The following is a 25,253-nucleotide window of genomic DNA, read 5'->3' on the forward strand; positions in this document are numbered from 1 at the left end:
ATGAGTGCCTACAGCGTGGCCTAATTTATAGTCAATAACAGAATATTATAGTGAGTGATAATAATTATGCAGTGTGTTATTATTATAAATAAGGGAAAATTAACTATGCTCTGAGATACACATCTATTGTAATCTGTTTTATATTAGGTTGGTGCAAAAGTAATTGTGGTTTTGGGCATTACTTTTAATGGCAAAAACTGCAATTACTTTTTCACTAACCTAATATTCATAAAATATAAATGGAATAATAATTAAGTCAGGCCAATTTCACAGATTCTCCTAATATTGGTCTCCAGAAGCTTTTTATATTCTTACTTCCTGTTTTAATGTCATCTTATTGGCTAATTGAGAAGAGGGCAGCTTTTATCTTTCTGGCTCTTACTCGGCTGAAGATAAAAGCAAGTCAGACCTTTGGATTCTATTCTTATTTTTGCTATTTGACATATGCCACATATACCTGTGGACCTTTTGTCAAATTGGCTGTTGTTTCTCTAAACAGCCTATATTCCTTGTAATTCATTAAACATGAGAACCCACCTGTTCCTGATTATAACTTATGTAGTTAATAAATCCATATTTTTATTTTTTAATTTATTTTTATTTCTATTTTTTGAGACCAAATTTTGCTTTTGTTTCCCAGGATGGAGTGCAATGGCACCATCTCGGCTAGCTGCAACCCCCACCTCCCAGGTTCAAGAGATTTTCCTACCTCAGCCTACAGAGTAGCTGGGATTACAGCCATGCACCACTCTGCCCAGCTAATTTTTGTATTATTAGTAGAGATGGCGTTTTACCATGTTGACCAGGCCGGTCTTGAACTCCTGATTTCAGGTGATCCATCCATCTTGGCCTCCTAAAGTGCTAGGATTATAGGCGTGAGCCATTGTGCCCAGCCTAAATCTATATTTTTAATAGTATGTTTGTAGAACATTTGAATTTAAGAAGATATGGTTCTATGATTAAGTAAGTGTGGGAAACACATGAGTGAAGGACTTGAGACTTTAGTAAGGTTTAGGGAATATCATGCTCTTTCTCACAAACTTATTTGATCATGGAAAACTTTTTTACATGTAATATCTTACAGAACCTGCCTCCTTAAGAACATACTTGACAAAAGGCCAAAGTGATGATTCTAAAATGTGTTTTCTTTTGGTAATAATTTTAATGTTTATGTAATTGATAACAATTAATTGTAATTTTGACACACCAGAGAACTGTGTTTTATGTATACCTATAGAGCCCAACAACTTAAAGATTGAAAATGTCAAACTTAGCCTACTTATAAAATGCCATTATTCTAGATTTGCTCTCCCTGACTCTTGGGGTCCAACAAAGAATCAATTTGTTGCTCATAACCTTATGTGATTTATCAGCTTCTCTAGCTTCTCTGCCTCTGTAACTGTCACAGTCCAGACTCCCATCAATTTCTGCATGTGCTCTTTGACTCTCAGCTCCACTCATCACCACAAGTTCATACCACTGGTAGCACTTTTTCTAAAACATAAGTCTTATCATGTTTCTCTTCTCTTCTCTTCTCTTCTCAGGACAGGGTCTGTACATAGTAAGTTCTCCATAAATGTCTTTGGGTGATTAAATGAACTATACCTGCAAGACCAGGCTACTATAAAATAGTGTTCCACAGTCAGCATATAACATAAACATTTCATTTGGTAGAAATTATCCCAGAAAAAATCACTTAAATTTAGTACAGAATCTAGATACATCCTCTTTCAATAAATACATATAAGCCTATTTTTTTTTTCTTTCTGCAATTGAAATTTTTGCTTGTTCTTTCCTTGATTACTGTGCTTTACATTTGGGGGCAATACTATATGAAAGATATGTATCTTAAACATTAGAAATGTATCCAATGGTAAAATGTTTATAATATGACTGCTATATGGATTCTGGTTTTTATTGAGGGAACAGCAAACCCAGGTCTAATACCAAACCCATAGTAGCAAATCCATGCTGATATAGTTTGAATGTTGGTGTCCCCCCAAATCTTGTATTGAAATGTAACCCCCAATGTTGGAGGTGGGGTCTGATGGGAAGTCTTTGGGTCATGGGGTCAGATCCCTCATGAATGTCTTGGTGCTGTCCTAGCAATAGTGAGTGAGTTCTCCTTAGATCTGGTTGTTTAAAGGTATATGGCACCTCCTCGTTCTCTCTCTCACTTCCTATCTTGCTATGTAACATGCCTGCTCCCCTTTTGCCTTCTGCCATGATTGCAAGCTTTCTGAGTCCCTCACCAGAAGCAGATGGTGAAACCACGCTGCTTGTACATCCTGAAAATCCATGAGCTAATTAAATCTCTTTTCTTCATAAATAACCTAGTCTTGAATATTCCTTTATAGTAATACAAACAGACTAACAAATTGATAGCAAAATTTGACTAGAAAAATTCATATCAAGGTGACATGGTTTGGCTGTGTCCCCACCCAAATCTCATCCTGAATTCCCACATGGTGTAAAAAGAACCTGGTGGGAGGTAACTGAATCATGGGGTCAAGACTTTCCTGTGCTGTTCTCGTGATAGGGAATAAGTCTCACGAGATCTGATGATTTCAAAAAGAGACATTCCCCTGCACCAGCTCTCTCTCTCTTTACCTGTAGCCATCCACGTAAAATGTGACTTGTTCCTCCTTACCTTCCACCATGATTGTGAGGCCTCCCCAGTCATGTGGAACCATAAGTCCAATCAACCTCTTTCCTTTCTAAATTGCCCAGTCTTGGGTATGTCTTTATCAGCAGCGTGAAAACGAACTAATACACAAGGAGTGGGGTGCTACTATAAAGATATATGGAAATGTAGAAATGGCTTTAGAAACGTGTAATGGGTAGAGGTTGGAAAAGTTTGGAGACCTCAGAAGATAGAAAGATAAGAAAAAATTTGGAGCTTCTTAGAGACTACTTAAATGGTTGTGACAAAAATGCTTATAGAAATATGGAGAGTGAAGTCTAAGTTGATGAGGTCTCAGATGGAAATGAGGAAGTCAGTGGGAATTGGAGCAAAGGTCACCTGTATTATTCTCTAGCAAAGAATTTGGCTGCATTGTGTTCATGTCCTCGTATATGTCCTAGAGATCTGTACAAACTTAAAGTTAAGAGTGATATCTTTGGGTATCTGGCAGAAGAAATTTCTAAGCAGCAAACCATTCAACAGGTGGCCTGGCTACTTCTAACAACCTACTGAGAGTGGCAGGAGGCAGCCAAATGCCCAGGAAGACAGGAATGGGTCCCTGGTGAAACCCCACCTTCGAGCAAAATCAGCTTGAAGACTGAAAGACCAGACTGCTGGTCCTGGATGAAACCTGGGACCCAGAGTGAGAACTTCTGTTGCTGTTCACCTGCCCTTTCCTAATTGATTCTTTCTAAAAAATGTCTTTTAACCAATTGAATGCTGACTTTTCCAATAGTACCTACAGCCTGCCCCTCCCCTATTCTGAGGCCATAAAAAGTCCCAGACAGCTATGCAAAGAGGAGAGAACTGCCTGACTGTGAGATTGGGGGACCACCTCCTGCATCCCCTTCTCCACTGAGCACTGTTCTGTTGCTTAATAAAATTCGTCTTCACCCCCCTCACCCTTCAACATACAGGATATCCTCCTTCTTGTGTTCAGTACAAGAGCTAGGGAACCACCAACCACGGGTACAAACTATAACAAAGGCAAGCTGTGACACATCAGCGTGGCTGAGTGAGGCCCGGGTGGGGTGTCGCGGGCCAGAGATTCACGGCTTTCAAAGTGATGGAGAAGAAAACAGCCTACATTACTATAATTAGCTACAGGAGCAAAGAAATGACTTAAAGTTGGAGCTTATATTTAGAAGGGAAGTAGAGTGTAAAAGTTGGAAAAATTCACAGCCTAGCCATGTGGCAGGGAAGAAAAAAAGCATTTTCAGGACGGGATACAAGTGGGATACAAGCTTGTGGAGCAATGACTTGCTGGAGAAATTAGAATGAGTAAAAGGGAGCCAAGAGCTAATATCCAAGACAACGGGGAAGAGGCTTTGAAGGCATTTCAGAGATCTTTGAGGCAGCCCCTATCATCACAGGCCCAGAGGCTTAGAAAAAAGAATGGTTTCCTGTACCAGGTCCATGGCCCTGCTGCCTGCCTTGGGAGGCTGCTCCCTGCATTCCAGCCACTCTGGTTTCAGGCTTGGCTCAAAGGGGTCCAGGTACAGCTCAGGCCACAGCTCTATAAAGTGCAAGCCACAATCCTTGGCAGTTTTCCCATGGTGTTAGGTCTGCAGATGCTCATAATGCAAGTGTGAAGGATGCTTGCCAACTTCTACCTAGATGTCAGAGAATGTATAGAAAATCCTGGGTGCCCAGGCAGAAGTCTGCTATAGGTTTGGAGCCCCACAGAGAAACTCTACTAGTGCAATGCCAAGGGGAAATGTGGGATTGTAGAACCCACACAAAGTCCCCACCAAGGCACTACCTCATGGAGTTGTGGGAAGCAGGCCACCACCCTCCAGACTCTATAATGGCAGAGGCACTAGCAGCTTGCACCTCTGCCTGGAAAAGCGGCAAGCACTCAACTCCAACCTTTGAGAGCAGCCACATGGGCTGCACACTGCAAAGCCATAGAGGCAGGGCTGCCCAAGGCCTTGGGAACCCACCCCTCACACAAGAATGTGGGACATGGTGTGAAAGAAGATTATTTTGGAACTTTAAGATTTAGTGATTGCTCTGTTGGGCTTCAGACTTGTGTGGAGACTATTGACCTTTTCTTTGGGCCAATTTATCACTTTTGAAATGGGAATGTTTACCCAATACCTGCATTACTATGTATCTTGAGAGTAAATAACTTGTTTTGATTTTATTGGCTCATAGGTGGAAGGACATGAGTCTCAGATGGAACTTATGACTTTGGACTTCATGCTGGAATGATTTAAGAATTTTGAGCACTATTGGCAGGGGATGATTACATTTTTCAATGTGAGAAGGATATAAGTCATGAGGGGCCAGGGACAGAATGATAGTGTTTGGATGTTTGTCCACTTCAAATTTCATGTTGGAATGTAATCCTCAATATTGGAGGTGGGGCCAGGTAGGAGGTGTTTGGGTCATGGGAGCAGATCCCTCATGAATGGCTTGGTGCTATCCTTGCAATAGTGAGTAAGCTCCCCCAAGATATGGTGGTTTAAAAATGTGTGGCACCTTCCCCCTCTCTCTTTTGCTTCCTCTCTTGCCATGTGATGTGTCTAATCCCCCTTCACCTTCCACCATGATTGGAAGCCTTCTGAGACCCTCACTAGAAGCATGGCAGACCACACTTCCTGTAAAGCCTGCAGAACGTGAGCCAATTAAACCTCTTTTCTTCATAAATTGCCCAGTATCAGGTACTCCTCTATAGTAATGCAAACAGATGAATACACAGGCTAATATCTTATCAGTCTAAGGAATATGCTCATTTAGTGAGTGAAGTTTTATCCACACAGTGTAATTTCTTATTTTTCTTGTTCTCTATTCTTCTATTTGTTTAATTTTAAAAAATTCTCTTTTGGCTTAATTTGTTTAATTTGATTTGTATGAGTAAAATGTGTCCATGATCCAACTATCTTACATATATTCTTGTTATACACCTGAATTATGTATGCATTGATACAGTAGATAGATGTAATATTTCTGGAGAAATCAGACCATCACACCACAACCAGGTTTTAAGGTTTCTAATCATCCACTGAAAATATCACTTTGAGCAGGTGTATGTATGTGGGATGAAGGAGCAAGACAGAAGAAGAAGAAGGAGGAGGAGGAGGAGGAGAAGAAATGTATCACTGAGTGAATTAGAAGAAATTTCAAAATATGTATGTGGGAGAAATGCTACTTGAATGTGCAGGTATCTTAGAGACATTATAATACAGGCTACGTAGCCTTAAGCTACTTGCAATTTCATATCTGACTCTTCACTTGTTTAATGTATAATTTATTATCAAATAAACTCTATAATGAAAATTATTATATAATGTATAAATTATTCACAGAAAGCAAGTTAGGTACTTTTAAAAGTGATGACTTCTTGCAGGTCACAAAAGAGCAATGTGATATATTAAATCAATAATTTACTAGATGTGGTCTGTGACTCTTTCAGTTTGAAAGAACTGCTGTACCTTACAAAACTGCTAGTATATTTCTAGTAAATTACTTATGCATTGATATAGCCTGATTGAATGTCACAAATCATAAATCTAGTATAGAATATATTTGAAAGCTATATCTCCTATGGAGCATTTTTTAAGAGAAGGCTTTCCTAACCCTTAAGCTCTGTGAGATGAATTTGAATTCAGAAAGCTATTAGTACCAATATTGACTTTAAAATTAAAATACTATTGTTTGTTTCTTCTTTTGTTCAAAAATTTGATCTTAGTGAAAATATCTAACTATCCAGCCATTCCCTTCACGCTTCTTTTTATGTCTCCCCTATAACAATAGGTACTTCATTTTGTTTATCTGCCTTAAATGATAAGCCTTCAACAATGCTCCATTACATATGAATTGACTTTGTTTAAATTTCACTTCTTTTTCATACAAAAAAAAAAAAAAAAATCCACATCAATGTGGTAATCAGTGGCTTATAAACCATTTTAATGACTCAATAATTCAACTTAGTAGGATATAAGCTTCTACATCTGTCATCTCACTGATTGCCTGGATTCATTCATTAGATTTTCCTGGCTAGGGAGCCATCACCTTCATCCCTCACTTCATCGCTCTGTGAGCTGTTTTCTACATCAGAGAGTGTGATCTTAGAGAAAGAGTCATTCTATGCCAAAGTCCTATGAATAGCTATATCCTTGAATAGATCTTCCATGTTACCACATACAAATTCTACTACTAGTAACAGTTTTGGAGGGCATAGACAGTTAATGTATGATGCTATGTGACTCATTTTGTACCCCAATTTTAAAAATTGAAATACAACTTACTTACATAAAATTCACTGTTTTAAAGTATACAGTTGAACGCTTTTTAGCATATTCATGAGTTTTAAAACTAACACCATTTTCTAATTTTAGAACATTTCCTCCACTCCCAAAATAATTTCAGTACCCATTAGTAGTCACATGCTGTTGTCACTATCCTCAAGTTCCTGGAAATAGCTAACTTTTGAGGAAACTGTATGGGAAGATAATTTCTTAAAATATTTGAATTATTGGCACTTTTTGAAACTAAAATACCTTTTTATCACATAGTTGATGTCTTACTGCTTTTTAATGACGAAAACCTTTTACTATTTAAAGAAATTGCTTAATGCAACTAATAGTTTAAATGACTTTAAAGGGAAAAACACTCTTTAATAATTTGTTAACTTCTACCAAATCGCCTCAAAAATGTTGCTTTCTTGGGAACGTTTTCTCTAATTTCCAGACTTTTTCAGAAGCCCCCATTATATAGTATTACTTTATTACTCAATTACTTTTAGGAGAGTAAATACAGTTTGTAATTTTGTATTTATTTTGTATGGCTATTTGATTAATGTCTATATCTATCTCTAGTCTATAAGATCTATCAGATCAAAGTTTCCATGTCTTCTCTGCATACTATTTGTACCTCTGGAGCCTAGCATAGTTGTTTTTATAATAGGCTTCCAATAAATATACGCTGTATTAGGAAAAATGACAAAATATAAGTTATTAATATCTTGCTATTGACTAAATACATGGAGTATAAAACTCATAGACTTAAAAAATCCTTTCATTTAGGATAGTGTGGTAGAACACAACATAAAACAGCGCATTGGAATCAGGTTTAGGTTTAGGCTGGGCACGGTGGCTCATTCCCATAATCCTAGCACTCTAGGCAGAGTCAGGTGGATCACTTGAGGTCAGGAGCTTGAGACCAGCCTGGCCAACATGGCAAAATTCCATCTCTACTAAAAATAAAAAAATAAAAAAAAACTTAGTCAGGCATGGGAACAGGTGCCTATAATCCTAGATACTCGGGAGGCTGAGGCAGGAGAATCACTTGAACCCAGGAGGCAGAGGTTGCAGTGAGCCAAGATTGTGCCATTGCACTCCAACCTGGGCAACAGAGTGAGACTCCATCTCAAAAAAGAGAGAGAGAGAAAAAAAAAAGGTTTAGGTTTAAATTCCAGCTTCAGTCTTTACTGAGTGAGTAGCCTTAGGACAGAGGGAAATATAAACTTGAACTGAAACAGTAAGTGTCTGTTAGATCTGGTATATAGTGTGGGTTTAAGTAAAATGAATTAGGGAACTGCCCTGATCTACTCCAGAATCTTCTGCTGGCAATATAATGAGGCTTTTATAAGGCCTTAGGAAAATGAACTATCCTCATCAATCTCAGGAGGATACAAAGCTTAGAAGTAATAGCAGGAGAAACTTTCTTAGTAGTTTGCCAAACTGCTCCCTTGATAGAGGTAGGAAAACATTTAAGTGATCCTGCATTGAGCATTGTCACTCTCTAGGAGAAACTCATGGCTTTTATTTTCTTCTCTTAATTTTTATCTAAGGATCAAGAGCAGAGTACTCCATCCCAAAGAAGAGGAAGCCATAACGTCAATTCTACTGTTTCTCAGTGATTGAGGTCACTGCCTGGCTGTTGAAGGTCAAGATGGATGTGGTTCTCTATTTTTGTTTAACTCTTTATCTTCTAGAAGCCTGGGGTGAAATAAGACTACTAGTACCATTGGCTCTTATTCCACCTCAGACTTCTAAAAAAGAAAATGTGGCCCATCTTCCTTCCCTTATATTTCAGGAGCTCTTCTCCTTGTTCCAGAAATTTGGATGAAGAAGAAAAATGTCTATATTTTCTCTAGACTTAACTGAATTTTTTTTTCTAACTGAATTTCAGCATTTCTCTTAATTACAAATGTAGGTAACAAAGCACATGAATAGTAAAAGTTAACTGGGACTTTACCACCAGTAGAAATTATAGATTTTTTATACTGCATTATAATTGTTTCAGACACCTCAAAATGTTGTATATGCTCATCACTATTGAAAATTATAGTAGTTATGAGACCTCTCACTAGAAGTTCTAATTTACTGCATTAGGTAAGAAGTATATATATCCTCACATAAAAAATGTGTATTTTTAATTTTAGTTTTTATATATTATAATAACTGTCTTTAAATATTATTGATTTCCCCTCTAAGCCTATGTGCTTTATTTTATTTTAAGCACTTAAAAATATTATTCTAATAAGGGGACCATAAGCTTCATTGGAGTGCACAAAAAGTTTAAAAAACCCCTGTTCTAATTAGGTTGCTCCCAAACCACCATTCTTTCTCTTTGTCATGCTCTGTCTATTCTTTCCCTCAAGAGAGATTGTCTCAGAGATGGTTGTTGTGGCCCAATAAAATCTGGAAAATATTAGTTTCATTGAATGATCCTTTTTTTCTTGCTCTTTTGTTTCTTTTCCCAACAGGATAGATCAATTGTTCTCTGAATCAGAAAGGTCCCAAAACTCAGGTTTGGAATTTAGAGAGTAATATCCAGTTTTAGGGTTAGCTTAAGCTTAAGACTGTTTGGAACCACAGTCTAAATACAGTTCAGCTTTCCTCACTAACTCTCCTATTTGGTTCAGTCTAACTCACTCGATTTGTGTTTTTGGATTAGGGATCAAATTTCCTGCTGCAGAAAGAGCTCTAACTTGTCTTCTTTTAAGCATACATCTCCCTTATGCATCTTAGAGTGCATTGTTTGCTGGTTAAAGTGTAAATGTAAAACAATGAAGTTTCTTTGTATACTAAAGGGGAGGGAAGCAACAAACCTACTCCCCTCCTTTAGAATTTCCCTTAGAAAACATAATCAGCATACCTTTTGATTTTCTAGTGCAAGGTCACCAGCCTTCTGACCCTTGAACCTGTAAACACATACTTCTGACAATAACTGAAGGTTCTTACTTGAGGTATACCAGAGACAAGGCACATCAATTGGTCTATCAAGAAGATAAAATAAAATTTAATAACTCCTTTTTTACCCTATTGTATAAATCTGTGTGATTCTGTCTAGTCTTTGTAGTGTCTTTCATAGACCACCTGCAATGTGCATTGCATTCTAGATGTGCTTATTTAATAATAAAACTAATTTCTTTCTTTTCTAGGTTTTGTGGAACAAACTCTATTAGTAGGATTTTTAGTTCCCCAACAAAAGTAAAAATTTGACTATCCTTAAATTTCTTGTGTTATTATTACCTTAATACCATTTGAATCTTGCCGTGCCTTCTAACAATTACTGTTATATACTTTATTTTCTTCACTTGTAAGAAGAGAATTACTAAGTTTATTCAATATTCATACACACACACACACACACACACACACACATATATGGTTCAGTAAAACTGACAATACATCAGGAAGGCACATTTGAGGTCTCACCTAAATGTAGACTATATGGCAGTGGAGAATGGGGTACATCTTCATACAATGAGAAGCCATATGACTGTCCATCTGGAGATATGGTTTAAATATGAACCTCAAGTCAATGGTAAAAATAAAATGCAGATTGAGCATCCCTAATTCAAAACGCAAAATCCAAAATGATCCAAAATCTGAAATTTTTAAGCACCAACATGACATTCAAAGTTCATGTTCAAAGGAAATGCTCATTGGAACATTTTAGATTTGGGATTTTCAGATTAGGGGTGCTCAACTGGTAAGTATAAATGCAAATATTCCAATATACAAAAAAATGTGAAATCGGAAACACTCTAGCCCAAGCATTGTGGATTAGGCATTCTCAACCTGTATACTCTGAATGATAGGCATTGATTTACAAATTGCTTCCTACATTGGCTGCTCCACCTAGTATGCCCCAGAATCCACAGCAGGAGGGATTTGTTTATAACAAAATTAATGATTAATGATTCTCTAGACTAGCATCCAGGAGGCAAACTGGAGACAGAGTGTATGTAAGAGTGTCAGAAAAATAGCAAGTGCTCAGTAGCATTAGCCTCTCTTTTTGTTTCCATTTAAATAATAATTTTCCCCCATCATATGAAAACAAAATATGCTTTGGTTTTATCACAATGCAATACAAAATACATTAAAATACATTACACTTCTCTATCGAAAACCTTTCCAACACATAATCTGTGTATTTTATCCATGAACAAAATTCCTGTGTGCTGCTGATGAAAAGCAGGTATTTGATGATACACAGACATGTTTTAATTATACTACATGCTTAAATGATATCAAATGCCAATGGCTCAGTATATTAGATTAGATAATCTCTATATGCATTGATAATGAAATGAGACTCTAGACTTATTTCACACCCCCCAAAAATTTTGTAAACGTTAAGGACATTTGACATAAAAATAACTGAAATAAAAGTGTAGTTCTTTATGTCTGAATTATATATACCCAAACAATATGATTTCATTAAAAGTAAGGCATATGAGGTTACCAATTAGAGATGACTTCAAAGTTGGAAAGCTATAATTATAAAATTGACTTCTTATTTTTTGGTTTGTTTGTTTCAAAGTTTTTTCTTTATCACTCCACATATACTTGGAAGTTGAACAGAGAATGGTGCCAGACCACTGGATGTCTAATCTTAACATATTTGCATTTAGGCACTTTTGACTGAACTTAGAGGTCATCAGTGATTGAGTTACTTAAATATATATGTGTGTGTGTGTGTGTGTATGTGTATATATATGTGTGTGTGTGTGTGTGTGTATATATATATATATATATTTTTTTTTTTTTTGCAGAATCCAGATCTTATATCAGCATAAGTGAAACAAAGGTATTGAAAAAAACAGAGCTGGCACTGGCTAATATATCTATATAGGCCTTTGTATACTGTTCAGAGTTGCATTTTAGATGAAATACAAAAATGCACTTAAGATGAAAAATTTTATCAGTTTTTTTTTTTGTTTGTTTATTTGTTTGATTTTTTTGTAGGAATTTACATTCTCTTAATTCTCATACTTAGCCTGGAGGAAGATTTCAATCTCACCACTTATTCTTAGTGCCATACATCATTTGTAAAACACTAAACCACTTAAAATATTCCAGGCACTCTTTGGTTCTGGAGATACAAAAAGGCCAATACAAAGTTCTTTGCAGAATTAACCAGCCTACCTATAGGGCAGTGATTAAGATCATGACTTCATAAGAAGACTGCTAAGCATGTGTGACTTTGAACAAGTGGCTGAACCTCTCTCTGTGTCTTGGTTTCCTCATCTGTAAAATGAGAATATGAACAGTCTCTATTTCATGGCATTATGGTGAAATACAAAATAATATGTAATATTATTATTACCAGCTTGATACAGGTAAGCTGTCATCTGTCAACAATCCTCCTCCCTATGCTCTTGTTCTACTGAATTGCTTGAAATTCCACCAGCATTTCCTATTTGCTCTTTGCTTCTACATGTTTACATACGCTGAACCCGAGTTGTGAAACACATAATCTCTTTATGTCCTGTGGTTCACCTAGTTTCTTATTATTTATACTTTTAAAATTCAGTTTATGTATCACTTTCATAAGGAAGCTTCCTTGATCTCTCTTCATAACAAGATCAGATGTATCTCCATGCTGTGCTCACAGTACTGTTTTTATTTCTAGCAATGGACTTTACCTGTCTGTATCTCATCAGATTATAAACTCTCTAAGGGCAAGGACCATGTTGATTTCATGTTGTTATCCCCAATTTTTAATGCAGGACCAGGCATAACGGTACTTTTAATACCTGACTAACAGGAATCAACAAATGATCTTTTCTTTGGAATAATTGGTGAGCTAGTAGTTCATTAACAGTCCAAATATGTTTATTCTTAGGGTCATATATTATAACTGCCTATTAATTGGATGCTCACTGTATGTTGCAACAGTGGAAAAGATTAAGAATATTTCATTCGTACTGTGGTCAGCACTCTATAGTTTAATGATTTACCTTTCAAAGTTACAAGGTCCTGAAAGTACTTTGGGCTTTACATACATCAAATAAATCCTTATTCAGGATATAGAGTTGCAATTTTAGAATAGATATTGATTCTGTCCTGGGAGCTCTGAGGAGCAGGGGGATGGTAAATAGGAATTTTCTTCTAGTAAGAAGACAAGAGATTAGATGCCTGAAAGAAACGAGAGAGCTAGCCAGCCAGTGAGCTGGGGTAAAAGTAATACAAGCCGAAAGAACAGCAAGTGCAAAAGATGTGGGGCAGAAGTCTGATCAGTGCTTTGAAGAAATACCAAGAAGGCTAGTATCACTCAAAGAGTGTAGCAGAGGGAGGAAACAATAAATAGGTCAGGGTGTATATGAGAAGATGAAGTAGAATTTTGGATTATAAGATCTTTGGGATTTATTCTGATTTGGGAAGCCATTGGTGGATTTTGAGTAAATATGATATAATCTGAACTATGCTCAAAACATGACTGTATTGTTGTTTGGAAGATACTATATGGAGAACAAAGGAAGGAGAAAAACTAGTTAGGAGAGAGGAAAAGAGGTAAGAGATGGCAGATGCTCTGGACAAGGGTAGAGCTGTGCCATTAGATAAAATAAGTCAAGGCAACATGATTAGGTGAGATAAATCAAGCAATGAATATTAAAGGGAAAATCTGAAATCTGCCACTATTTTTGTTTTATTACTTTTATTTAATATTGAGTGAGATTATGGATAAGAATGACATATGACTTCTACTTTAATTTAGTATGTCTGTATATAACTAAATTACTACAGAGTTTTAAAAGATCCTTTTTAAGTAAGAAAAATAAAAAGGGAAGAAATTATTTTCTAAACACATTTCTTTTTTTTAAATCATGAAAGGAATGTAGGTACAGATATGCTGCTCTGCTATCATTTAATATATATGACAATATCATGAGATAAACTGCAGAGTTTCTCATCACTGAGCAGGACTTACCACAGGATGCAATCATTTTGGATCTATTTCTGACAAATATAATCTCCCAGTGTGCACCTTAAGCTCTTAAAAACATTTTCTTCTGATTTAAAATGTACACTTAATCCTAAATCATGATAAAATTCTATCTTCTAAAATAGACAAACTTTATAAATTAATATGGTTTAGTTTGAGTTTGCAGATATTTAACAAGAGCCTGTTTATATAAATTAAGGTGTTACATGCTAAACGGGATATATAGCCTATGACTGCATGGAGCTTATGCTCTTCTAGGGTCAGACTAAGGCAACATTATAAGAAAAAGCAAAATATAGTTGTGTTCTAAGAGTCTGCAGAATATGATCATGTTGGTATTTGCTCCTACACTAAAATAAATAAATAAATAAATAAATAAATAAATAAATAAATAAATAAAAAGCTTTCCTTATTTTCACTTCTAGGAATCACAGTTAACTTCCTATTTATGCACTCAAAAGCAATGTCTACCAGTCAGTCACAATTTTATCAGAGATTTTAGTCAGGATACCTACTATGGGATGGCACCTAGGCTGAAAAGCAGCAAAGTGCCAGTCACCTAATTCTCAAACATTGATAAAATTAGGAATAGAGGCATACACATATTAATGTACAGCAAAAGCAATCACTAGAATAACCCCAAATAATATAACTATAAAACACTGAAGAGAGGGACTGTGTATGTTACATCATCTTTTGTATCAGAGAAACGTGAGGTATTATCTACAGTTGGTAAATAAAGAAACAGATCTTTCTATGTTATATGGAGTTATGGGAGGGGCCATCAGAGCAATTAGAAACAGAAATTAGAACCTTCAGCTTCTGACCAATAGGAGGATAGAGAGGGATAAGGCAGATGACCATTGCTTTAAATATAAGCTACTTCTTATTATTTTCTTAGTTATCAAAGGCATATCTCAGATAAAAATACAAAATTTATCTTAAAAAATAAAAAATAATTTGTTTTTATGAACAATGAACACTCTGGATTATTACACATACTTTAAATACTAAATTTGACTTTTAAGTATTAACTTAGGCCAGGTGTGGTGAGTCATGACTGTAACCTCGGCATTGTGGGACGCCAGAGAGGGAGGATCACTTGAGGCCAGTAGTTCAAGACCAGCCTGGGCGACATAGTTAGACACTGTCTCTGCAAAAAAATAAAAATAAAAAATTAGCTGGGTGTGGTGGCACATGCCTGTAGTCCCAGCTACTTGAGAAGCTGAGGTGGGAGAACTGCTTGAAGTACAGGCTTTAGTACAGGAAGTACAGGCTTTAGTGAGCCATGGTTGTACCACTGCACTCCAGCATGGGTGACAGAGTGAGACCCTGTCTGGAAAAAAAAAAAAAAAAAAAAAAAAGTATTATGTTGTTACATCTGAAAGTCAGCCAGTCCTGTGTGTAAGTGCTGAGGAAAAATAATTAGATATGTGTGACATTGATTAGGAAACTAAAATATATCAAATGCTCCTCACTGTGTGACAGTGACAGCCACAGACCAATGTTTAAAATAAGTTATTTAATATGATTTTCCAACAACCTTGCAAATTACACAATATCTTATGATTAGATATACTCAATAAATAAATTGAAAAGTAACACAGAAACCCAGACATTAAAAAAAATCATTGTTTAGTATTAAATATATCTAGTTCTAAAACAGAATTTTTTTCCCCAACTATACTAGAAATTATTGGTTGCAATCATAAACTTATCTTAAACTTCTTTTCTAATAGCTTAAAGAGTTCACTGGATAAATTTTATTTGATTTCCATAACATCATGTCCATTTTGATTAAAAGTCTAATGATACTTAACTGATGGTAAAAATTATCTCTTACGGAAATTTTTAAATACTCAACACCTGTTCAATTTTCAGGAGTGAATGAATGTGTGTATTCACATCATAACATAGATAAATTAATTTTAATTAATATTAAAAAGACAGAAGTATATTAGTTAACCAAAACATAACACCCAATGCAAGATGTGATGCATGTTTATCAGCACTTTGCTTCTCTTGGAACACTGCGTTGAAAATCACAACTTCCATATATTTATATTCCAACTTTTGTCAGAAACTTTACTAGATTCTCTATGTGTGTTGTGTTTACCAATTGAATCTTCACAATAACCTATTGAATTAATAACTGCTAATCTAGTTTTAGAGATTTAAAAGTCAAGACTGAGTTTGCCTTAGGTTACAGGTGTCAGAAGACAACTATTTGAATCCAGGTCTGCCGTACGCTCTAAATTGTCTGTAGATATGAACTATTCAACGAACATTAAGTATACTTAATTGGGCCATAATTGATCCTATAAAATGTTTTTGGCTCAAAGGATTTTTAAAAAAAAAATATTATGGCATATGGAATATTTCATGCTGAAACTGACATTTCTATGACCTATTGGAAAGGAATATGATTATATTAGGTGGGCATATTCTTAGCGAATGTATGCTATACTCTAGTGTTCCTGACTTTTTCACCTGTCATTGAAAGCCATCTACTTAATCATTTATCCCTGTGATTAACATCTATCTTGTTAATCTATAGTTTTTTGTGTCCTTTGATATTTCTGCATCAGGACTTCTAGTTATTTTGAATCTGGCTCCCAGAAATTTTTCAGAAATTTTCTGTAGTTTCCAAATGATCATTGACAGTAAAATTTGAAAAGTTCTTTTCTGTGTTTCGTATGTTTTTGCTAGCTAAATTAGATTTTTTAAATTCTAAATTATATAATACTAATTTCTACGGTTCTACATTCTAATATGATACAACAACCCTTTCTCTTAAATTTCCTATAAACTTCCATGCCATCAATCACTTTTTCTCTCTTTGGAACAACTAATTCCAAAGCAGTTATTTCTCTATTTATTCCTTTTATCTTCTGATAGATGAACCATAAATGCAAGTCAAAAATTAACCAGCTGTTCTGGTAATGATGGACCAATCAGAAGATGTCTACCATTTCTTTGTTTCTTATAACAATATTTTGGAGTAAAAAATGTTAATTATCCTTATTTCATAGATGAGACAAAATAAACCCAGAGAGGGGTAAGTCAGAAATTGTGCACATGTAATTCTTATAAGTGAATACATTCTTCAACTAGGAAAAATTACCATGTATATTAGATATCAAAAATTGTTGGTTACTTTCACTGAAATTAATAGTAAGAAATGCAATTTATATCATAGCCCAATTCAAACAAACACTTGAATGCATGCAGGTATATATATATATATATATATATACACACAGATGTATATTTATTGTATTTTATTTATTTCTTTATATATAACAGGGAAATTTTCCAAAAGTAATATGTACTCTCGGCTGGGTGCAGTGGTTCACTCCTGTAATCCTAGCACTTTGGGAGGTTGAGGTGAACGGATTTCTTGAGGCCAGGAGTTTGAGACCAGCTTGAGCAACATGGCAAAAAACCATCTCTACTAAAAATACAAAAATTATCTGGGTGTGGTGGTGCACACCTGTAATCCCAGCCATTAGAGAGTCTGAGGCAGGAGAATCGCTTGAACACAGGAGGTGGAGTTGCAGTGAGCCCAGATCACGCCACTGCACTCCAGCCTGGGCAGCAGAGCCAGACTCCATCTCAAAAACAAACAAACAAAAATACTCTCTCTATGTTCCTTAAAGCATACTTTTTTCCTGGGACTGTAACCTAGTTTAACCATTGTGGAAGACAGTGTGGAGATTCCTTAAGGATCTAGAACGAGAAATACCATTTGACCCAGCCATCCCATTACTGGGTATATACCCAAAGGATTATAAATCATGCTGCTATAAAGATACATGCACACGTATGTTTATTGCAGCACTATTCACAATAGCAAAGACTTGGAACCAACCCAAATGTCCATCAATGACAGACTGGATTAAGAAAATGTGGCACATATACACCATGGAATACTATGCAGCCATAAAAAAGGATGAGTTTGTGTCCTTTGTAGGGACATGGATGCAGCTGGAAACCATCATTCTGAGCAAACTATCGCAAGAACAGAAAACCAAACACCGCATGTTCTCACTCATAGGTGGGAATTGAACAATGAGATCATGTGGACACAGGAAGGGGAACATTACACACTGGGGCCTGTTGTGGGGTAGGGGGAGAGGGGAGGGATAGCATTAGGAGATATACCTAATGTAAATGATGAGTTAATGGGTGCAGCACACCAACATGGCACATGTATACATATGTAACAAACCTGCACGTTGTGCATATGCACCCTAGAACTTAAAGTATAATAAAAAAGTATGCTTTTTTCTATTACTTTTATTAACTTTTAATTTAATTTTATTCGATTCATTTATATGTTTATTATATGCTAGTCACAACCCAATGAATTGATTTTATGATTCACTGTTGGTGACCCATAGTTTGGGAAATCTGTCCTAGATGATATCATTTTTGTGTTAATTTTCATACAATGCATTAGAATCATTTAATGGACTAGGGAGTCTCTAGCAACCTTAAGCAGTGATATCACTGTTTCTCTGTTTTTCCTTTCTCACTGTATCTCCATTCTTATATAGAGTTATACACAAGTATATGATTTTTAAATATGCAGTATTCTATCTCCTTCTAGGCAACCTAATTTCTAGAATACACATTCTTCCTTATCCTTATTATAGACAAAGATTTATCACTAGCTTTTAATAATATTTAAATTATTAAATTTATCTACTTGGGTTGAAATGTCAGTTTTAGCGTGTTTGTTCCTCATGTACTCAGCCAATATTTTCTGAGCACCTAACATTTTCAGGTACAAATCCTGAGGGCACAAAAATTAGCATAACAGGCCATAACCCAGTTCTCAGAAGGTTTGCCTATTATTATACGAATATTGCTTTAGAGACACCTGGGAATATAGTTCTTTATTGAATTCAACTTAAAAATAATTGATAGGCCGGGAGCGGTGGCTCAAGCCTGTAATTCCAGCACTTTGGGAGGCCGAGACGGGCGAATCACGAGGTCAGGAGATCGAGACCATCCTGGCTAACACAGTGAAACCCCGTCTCTACTAAAAACAAACAAACAAAAAACTAGCAGGGCGAGGTGGCGGGCGACTGTGGTCCCAGCTACTTGGGAGGCTGAGGCAGGAGAATGGCGTAAACCCGGGAGGCGGAGCTTGCAGTGAGCTGAGATCCAGCCACTGCACTCCAGCCTCGGTGACAGAGCGAGACTCCGTCTCAACAACAGCAACAAAATAATAATAATAATAATAATAATAATAATTGATAAAATCTCTGCATTGCCAATACCACACTTGTAGATTGTATGTTGAATAGCTGATGTTTTGAAATACAGAAATGACTTTTTTTTTTTTTTTGAGACACAGTCTCGCATAGTCACCCAGGCTGGAGTGCAGTGGCATGATCTTGGGTCACTGCAACCTCCGCCTCCCGGGTTCAAGTGATTCTCCTGCCTCAGCCCCCCGAGTAGCTGGGACTATAGGTGTGTGCCACCACGGCCAGCTAATTTTTGTATTTTTGGTAGAGAGGGGTTTCACAATGTTGACCAGGATGGTCTCGATCTCTTGACCTCTTGATCCACCCGCCTCGGCCTCCCAAAGTGCTGGGATTACAGGCATGAACCACCAGTGCCCAGCCGATTTTTCCTAATAATGAAAATTCAGCCCTAAAAATATGTTTCTTACCATGACAACTTGGCAAGACTCTATTCCATCCAGGTCTTCCATCATCTCCCATGATACAGGTGAGTGTTGAATAACCTTGAAGAACATAACCAGCATCACAGTAATAGGTGACTGTTGACCCTAATTTATAATCCATTCCAAGTCTGGTGCCATTCATTATATTGCCTGGATCAAAGCAGGACTCTCGGAGTTTTGCTGTAAAACAATGTTAATATAACATTAATGGCGTTAAAATACAGTTAGCACTCTGTAATACATGGATTCTGCATCTGTGGATTCAGCTAACTGCAGATGGAAAATATTTGGAAAAAACTGTACTGCACTGAATATGTACAGACATTTTTTTGTCATTACTCCCTAAATAACACAGTATAACAACTGTTTACCTAGTATTTACATCATATCCTGTATTATTGGTAATCTAGAGATGATTTAATGCATATGGGAGGATATATATAAGTTATATGTTCACATCTGTGAATGTTAGTATCTGAGACGTTCTGGTACCAGTTACCCAGGGATACCAAGGGACAACTGACTGTTTTTGATGGACCTTTAAGACATATTCATTTCTTTTTCTAACCAAGAAGGAAAAAGCAGCAGCACCATTTCTGTCTTTGTTTGGGGGCTCAAAGTACAAAGGAGCCCTTATCCATATCTGACAAATTGCTAATGCATATTTATTAGTAAGATAAATAAATTATAAAGATCATCATAGATCTTCCCATTAAACTTAGTATCTAATGTATATAGTCAAACATAGGGTTTCAGAATTTATTATAAACATTATGTGTGTTATAATCCATGTGTAGGCACCATAAATGAATTACTTTGGGGAAAAAGTAGGACCCCTTACAAAAGGTCTTTATTTAAAAGATCTCCCCACAAGTAATGCCCATCCCATGTTACTGAACCTAGAAGTGGTTTTTCTGCCTATGTTGAGCTCAGTTCATTTCACCACCTACAGCAAAATAAAAGGCCCTATTTCTCTGCCCTGCAACAATTTTTCTTACCCTATTTTCTCCAGTCATTCTCCACATTTTTATCAGAGGTCTCCCATCATAAAATAGCAAAACCCAAACCACAATATTTTTGGACAGATTATCTATCCCTATGCAAAACACTTTCAAAGCTAGAAGTAACAGACAGATTGAAAAATAAAATCCTTTCACAACAGAGGAATTGTTTTCATTGTACCCAGATAGTGAACAAAGAGACTGACAGAATATTTTTAAAATATGTAGAGAAATAGAATTAGCTCATTCATTTTATGGCAAAAGTACTATCACACTTTGTTGTTAACAGATCTGGATGAGGCCTTGAGATTATTTCCATTTTGTAATTATTGATTACTTAAAAAATAAAGAAATGTACAATGTAAAGGCCATCACAATAAATCAGGATAACAAATGTAGTGATTTTCTACATTAGAATATTTTTTGTGTTAATAAGAAATCAGAAAGTGGGTATGTCTCTGAATATGAGTCATGGAATCTTTGGAATTTAAGTCAATGATATCTTGGTGTTTGGCTACTACAAACATTTTTATATCAAAATATAATTAATTACACCAGTAAGAATATGTTTCTTTCATTCATAAAAGTTTGCAAAGAGTTTATTGTACTTTAACATATATAAGAAATAATGAGAAATCTGTGCTTTAAGAAGAACACTATATATAATTTCTCCCAATTCAACTAAAGAGGAAATGGTGGAACCAAACATTTAAATAATTTTAATAGAATATCAGAGAAATGAAAAGGGTTCTTTCCCTCTCTCTCTTTCTTTCTTTCTTTTTCTTTCTTTCTCTCTATCTTTTCTTTTCTTTTCTTTTCTTTTTTCTTTTCTTTCTTTCACTACTTAAGGGCTCACTACCCTACTAACTCTAGAAATGTAGCAGTGGACAACCAGAAAATGTTCTGGCGCTCATGGAAATTACAGTCTGTTAAAGAAAGGAATTACATTAAATAAAGACTTGCAATTCTGGAATGCTGTGTAAAGGGAAGCATTCAGGAACCTCACTGAAAAAGTGGTATCTAAAGTGAGCATTGAGAGAATAAGGAACAGATTAGGTGAAAAGGCGATGAAAATTTTGTAGGGGAGGAGGTGTGCTGACATGTGCAAGTAGATAAATGTGATTCCTGAGTTTCAAACCAGAGCTAAATGACTTGATGTTCTCCCAAGCACACACATACACATACACACACTGATACACATACACAAAATTTGCACTCCATACATTATACTCAGCTGCTCTATAAAAATTTTGTCCCAAACCATGGAATATATTTCTTTTCATATAAAATACTCACACAACTCTTTTTATGCAAGAACCAGCAGGGTGACTACTTAATTTGGTCACTAAGAATGGGGCTTTAGTGATGCAGGGATTGATTTGTTTATTTATAAAAATAAAACCTTACATTGTACCTTCCCTTAAACAAGCAGGAAAACGCAATATAATTTTTAGACAGAACAGAAACCTGTCATTTACAGCTGGACTTCGTGAAATTGAACTAAGTCCCTGGAGGGTAAACGAAGGATTTAAATTTCTGTTTAAAAGAATTAATCTCGTTGACAAGTCTATTCTCCTAATATTCATCTTTTGAAAAATTTGCTTTCTCCTTCCTTGAAGTTTTCCCCAATGTTTCAGTAAACTGTCAGTGAAACTGTAATGCAAGCATCCTGTTTTTTGAGGAAAGGGAAACATGTTTGACAAATTTAAAAATATTGACTCTGCAACAATTTTACAATGCTAGTCTCAATTTGAGAGAATGCACTTATCTCGTTATAATGTTTATATACTGTTTTAAATCCTTGGTGACTAGCTTTCTATGAATAATACTGCCTTTGTTTATATCCATGTATGTCGTAGCAATTACACCTGGAAATTTCGAAAACACCTGGAGAATACTTATATAAATGTCTAGGCAGTAGCTGGAAAACTGATTTTAGTTTCCGAATAAAAATTATGAGGCAGACAAGTTATTAGCATTATTTTTATGTATAATTAATTTTATCTGCTTAATAGTGATTTGCCTATTGAACAGATACTAGGTAAAAGAGTATTTTGCCTCCTTATAGTCTCCAAATAAAATATGTCAGAAGATATATTTTAGATCTGCTGCATCTCAAATATTTTAGTTTTATTTTAAAATTATTTCTGCTAAATATAAATAGATGTATGTATGTATGTATATATATATATATATATAAGTTTTATTAGAGCTAGAAGTGAACATATACAATGAAGCTTACATCTTAATTTTTAATTAAAGGCAATAACAAATGCTGGTGAGAATGGGGAGAAAAGGCAAACCTCGTACACTGTTGAGGGGGATGTAAATTAGCACAGCCACTATGGAGAACAGTATCAACAGTATAGAGGGTTCTCAAAAAACTAAAAATAGAACTACCCTATGATCTAGCAATCCCACTGCTAGTATATATCCAAAAGACAGAAATCAATATATCGAAGAGATATCTGCACTCTCATGTTTATTGTAGTACTGCTCAGAATAGTTAAGATTTGGAAGCAACCTGAAGTGTCCATCAACAGACAAATATATAAAAAAAAGTGGCATATATATACAATGAAGTAGTATTCCGTCATAAAAAAGAATGAAATATCTGTAACAACATGGATGGAACTGGAGGACGAAGTGAAATAAGTCAGGCACAGAAAGACAAATTTTGCATTTTCTTACTTATTTGTGGGAGCCAAAAATTAAAAACAATTGAACTCATGGAGTTAGAGACTAAAAGGATAGTTACCACAGGCTGGGAAGGGTAGTGGAGGTGTTGGGGGAAAAATGGGGATAGTTAATGTACAAAAAATAATTTAAAAGAATGAATAAGATCTAGTATTTGATAGCACAACAGTGTGACTATAGTCAATAATAATTTAATTGTACGTTTAAAAATAACTAAAAGAGTAGAGTTTGTTTCTAATACAAAGGATAAATGCTTGAGATTATGAATACCTCATTTACCCTGATGTTAGTCATTACACGTTGCATACCTGTATCAAAATATCTCATATACTCCCTAAATGTATACACCTACTGTATACCCACAAAAATTAAAAATAAAAAAGGAAAACTTTTCATGTTTTTACTCATTTGTAGTAGATAAAAAATTGAAATAATTGAACTTGTAGAGACAGAGAGTAGAATGACCGTTACCGGAGGCTGGGAAAGGTAAGGGGTGGGAAGTGGGGATAGTTAATGGTATGAAGACAAAGTTAGATAGAATGAATAAGGATCTAGTCTTTGATAGCACAACAGGGTGACTACAGTCAACAATAATTTATTGTATATTTAAAAATAACTAAAATAATATAATTGGAATGTTTGTTACATAAATAAATGATAAATGCTTGAGGTGATGGATACCTCATTTACCTTGACAATGATTATGACACATTGTGCACCTGTATCAAAATATCACGTGTACTCCATAAATATATACATACCTACTATGAACCTGTAAAAATTAAAAATTTTAAAACGGAAAAAGACCACTAATTACTTTCTAAGTGCTATAGAAACCAACATGCTTAAGTCAAGATATGTGATATATGTTACAAAAGATAAAGAAAAATATCTTTACTATCTGGAGCCTCAAGGTATATGTCCATTTATTTGGGTGTGCATATTTTTATGTTGAAAATAATGAGATGTTCATTTTTCAGTCATTATAAACATCAGCACCACTTTGTCAGCCTTAAGAAACTGGACAATTAGACAGGAAACATTTATTAAAATAAGAATAGGAAATAAGGAAGCTGATAAGACAGAACTTGGAGACCCTGAAGTGGGCAATGAGATTTTCCCATAAACAGGGCAGGGGGTTTGGGTTTGAGGACCAGGTTAGAGAATTAATGAGATTGGATCTCGGGAACATTATTATAAGGAAATATTATCTGGTGTATACAAATAACACTTGGTGGAATTGTGTCTAAATGGGTACTGGTATAGTAGGTGAAGAGAGTGGGTGGGGAAGAAGGATGTAGTTAATGGGATAATTATGTATTTCTCTCTACCTATGCTTATATTTTTCTTTGCCTTTATTCTTAAAGGTAACAATAATTTATGTAGTCTTGTGCAAATCATTTTAACAATTAGATTTTCAATTGTATCCTTTGTAAAATGGGGATAACAATACTTATAAGGTTGTTCTGTAATGTTTTTATTGCATTTATACATGCATTATCTATATCCTTCCCATGCCTACTAATGAGGTCTAATCATTGAACCTACAGTAGAGTAAGTGCATAGTAAATAATATCTTTTTTTAAAAAAATTATATTTGTAGTTCTTTATCTATGACAGTATAAATCTTAAGTTTTTGGAAGTGATGAAAACATTGAAATTGATCAAGCTGGGGAAATAGGGAAGGACGTATATTTAGCTGAGATAATAGCAAATAGGTTTTTATCTCAATTGCTTAACTACTTGGCCTTAATAAGGGCTACATGGAATGTTACCTAGAAAAAGCATTATAAGGTCATGACCAGTTTCCATGAGAAAGAAAGTCGTAATCAGGACCATCTACCACTGGATTTCTAGTGAGATACTCTTGCTGCAACTTTTATCATAGTGATATTTGGAAATGTTTTACTAAATATTAATTTACAGTAGAACCTCACTTTATCTCTACAGATTTCCTAAAAGGTTTCTTTCTTTCTTTTTTAAACAG

General features: G+C 35.3%; 1 protein-coding gene across 6 annotated transcripts in view; it reads right to left on the reverse strand.

Moving 5' to 3' along the window:
• Positions 1 to 25,253, reverse strand: part of CSMD3 (CUB and Sushi multiple domains 3) — a 1,287,556-nt gene that overhangs the window by 244,678 nt on the left and 1,017,625 nt on the right. For all 6 annotated transcript variants that reach the window (XM_021942876.2, XM_031650139.1, XM_031650136.1 and 3 more), the window contains one exon: positions 19,554 to 19,748. In XM_021942876.2, coding sequence (XP_021798568.2) covers positions 19,554 to 19,748 — 195 coding nt within the window. The remainder of the gene's footprint in view (positions 1 to 19,553; positions 19,749 to 25,253) is intronic.

The sequence above is a fragment of the Papio anubis genome, chromosome 8, assembly GCF_008728515.1.
Source record: "Papio anubis isolate 15944 chromosome 8, Panubis1.0, whole genome shotgun sequence".
Classification (NCBI taxonomy): domain Eukaryota; kingdom Metazoa; phylum Chordata; class Mammalia; order Primates; family Cercopithecidae; genus Papio; species Papio anubis.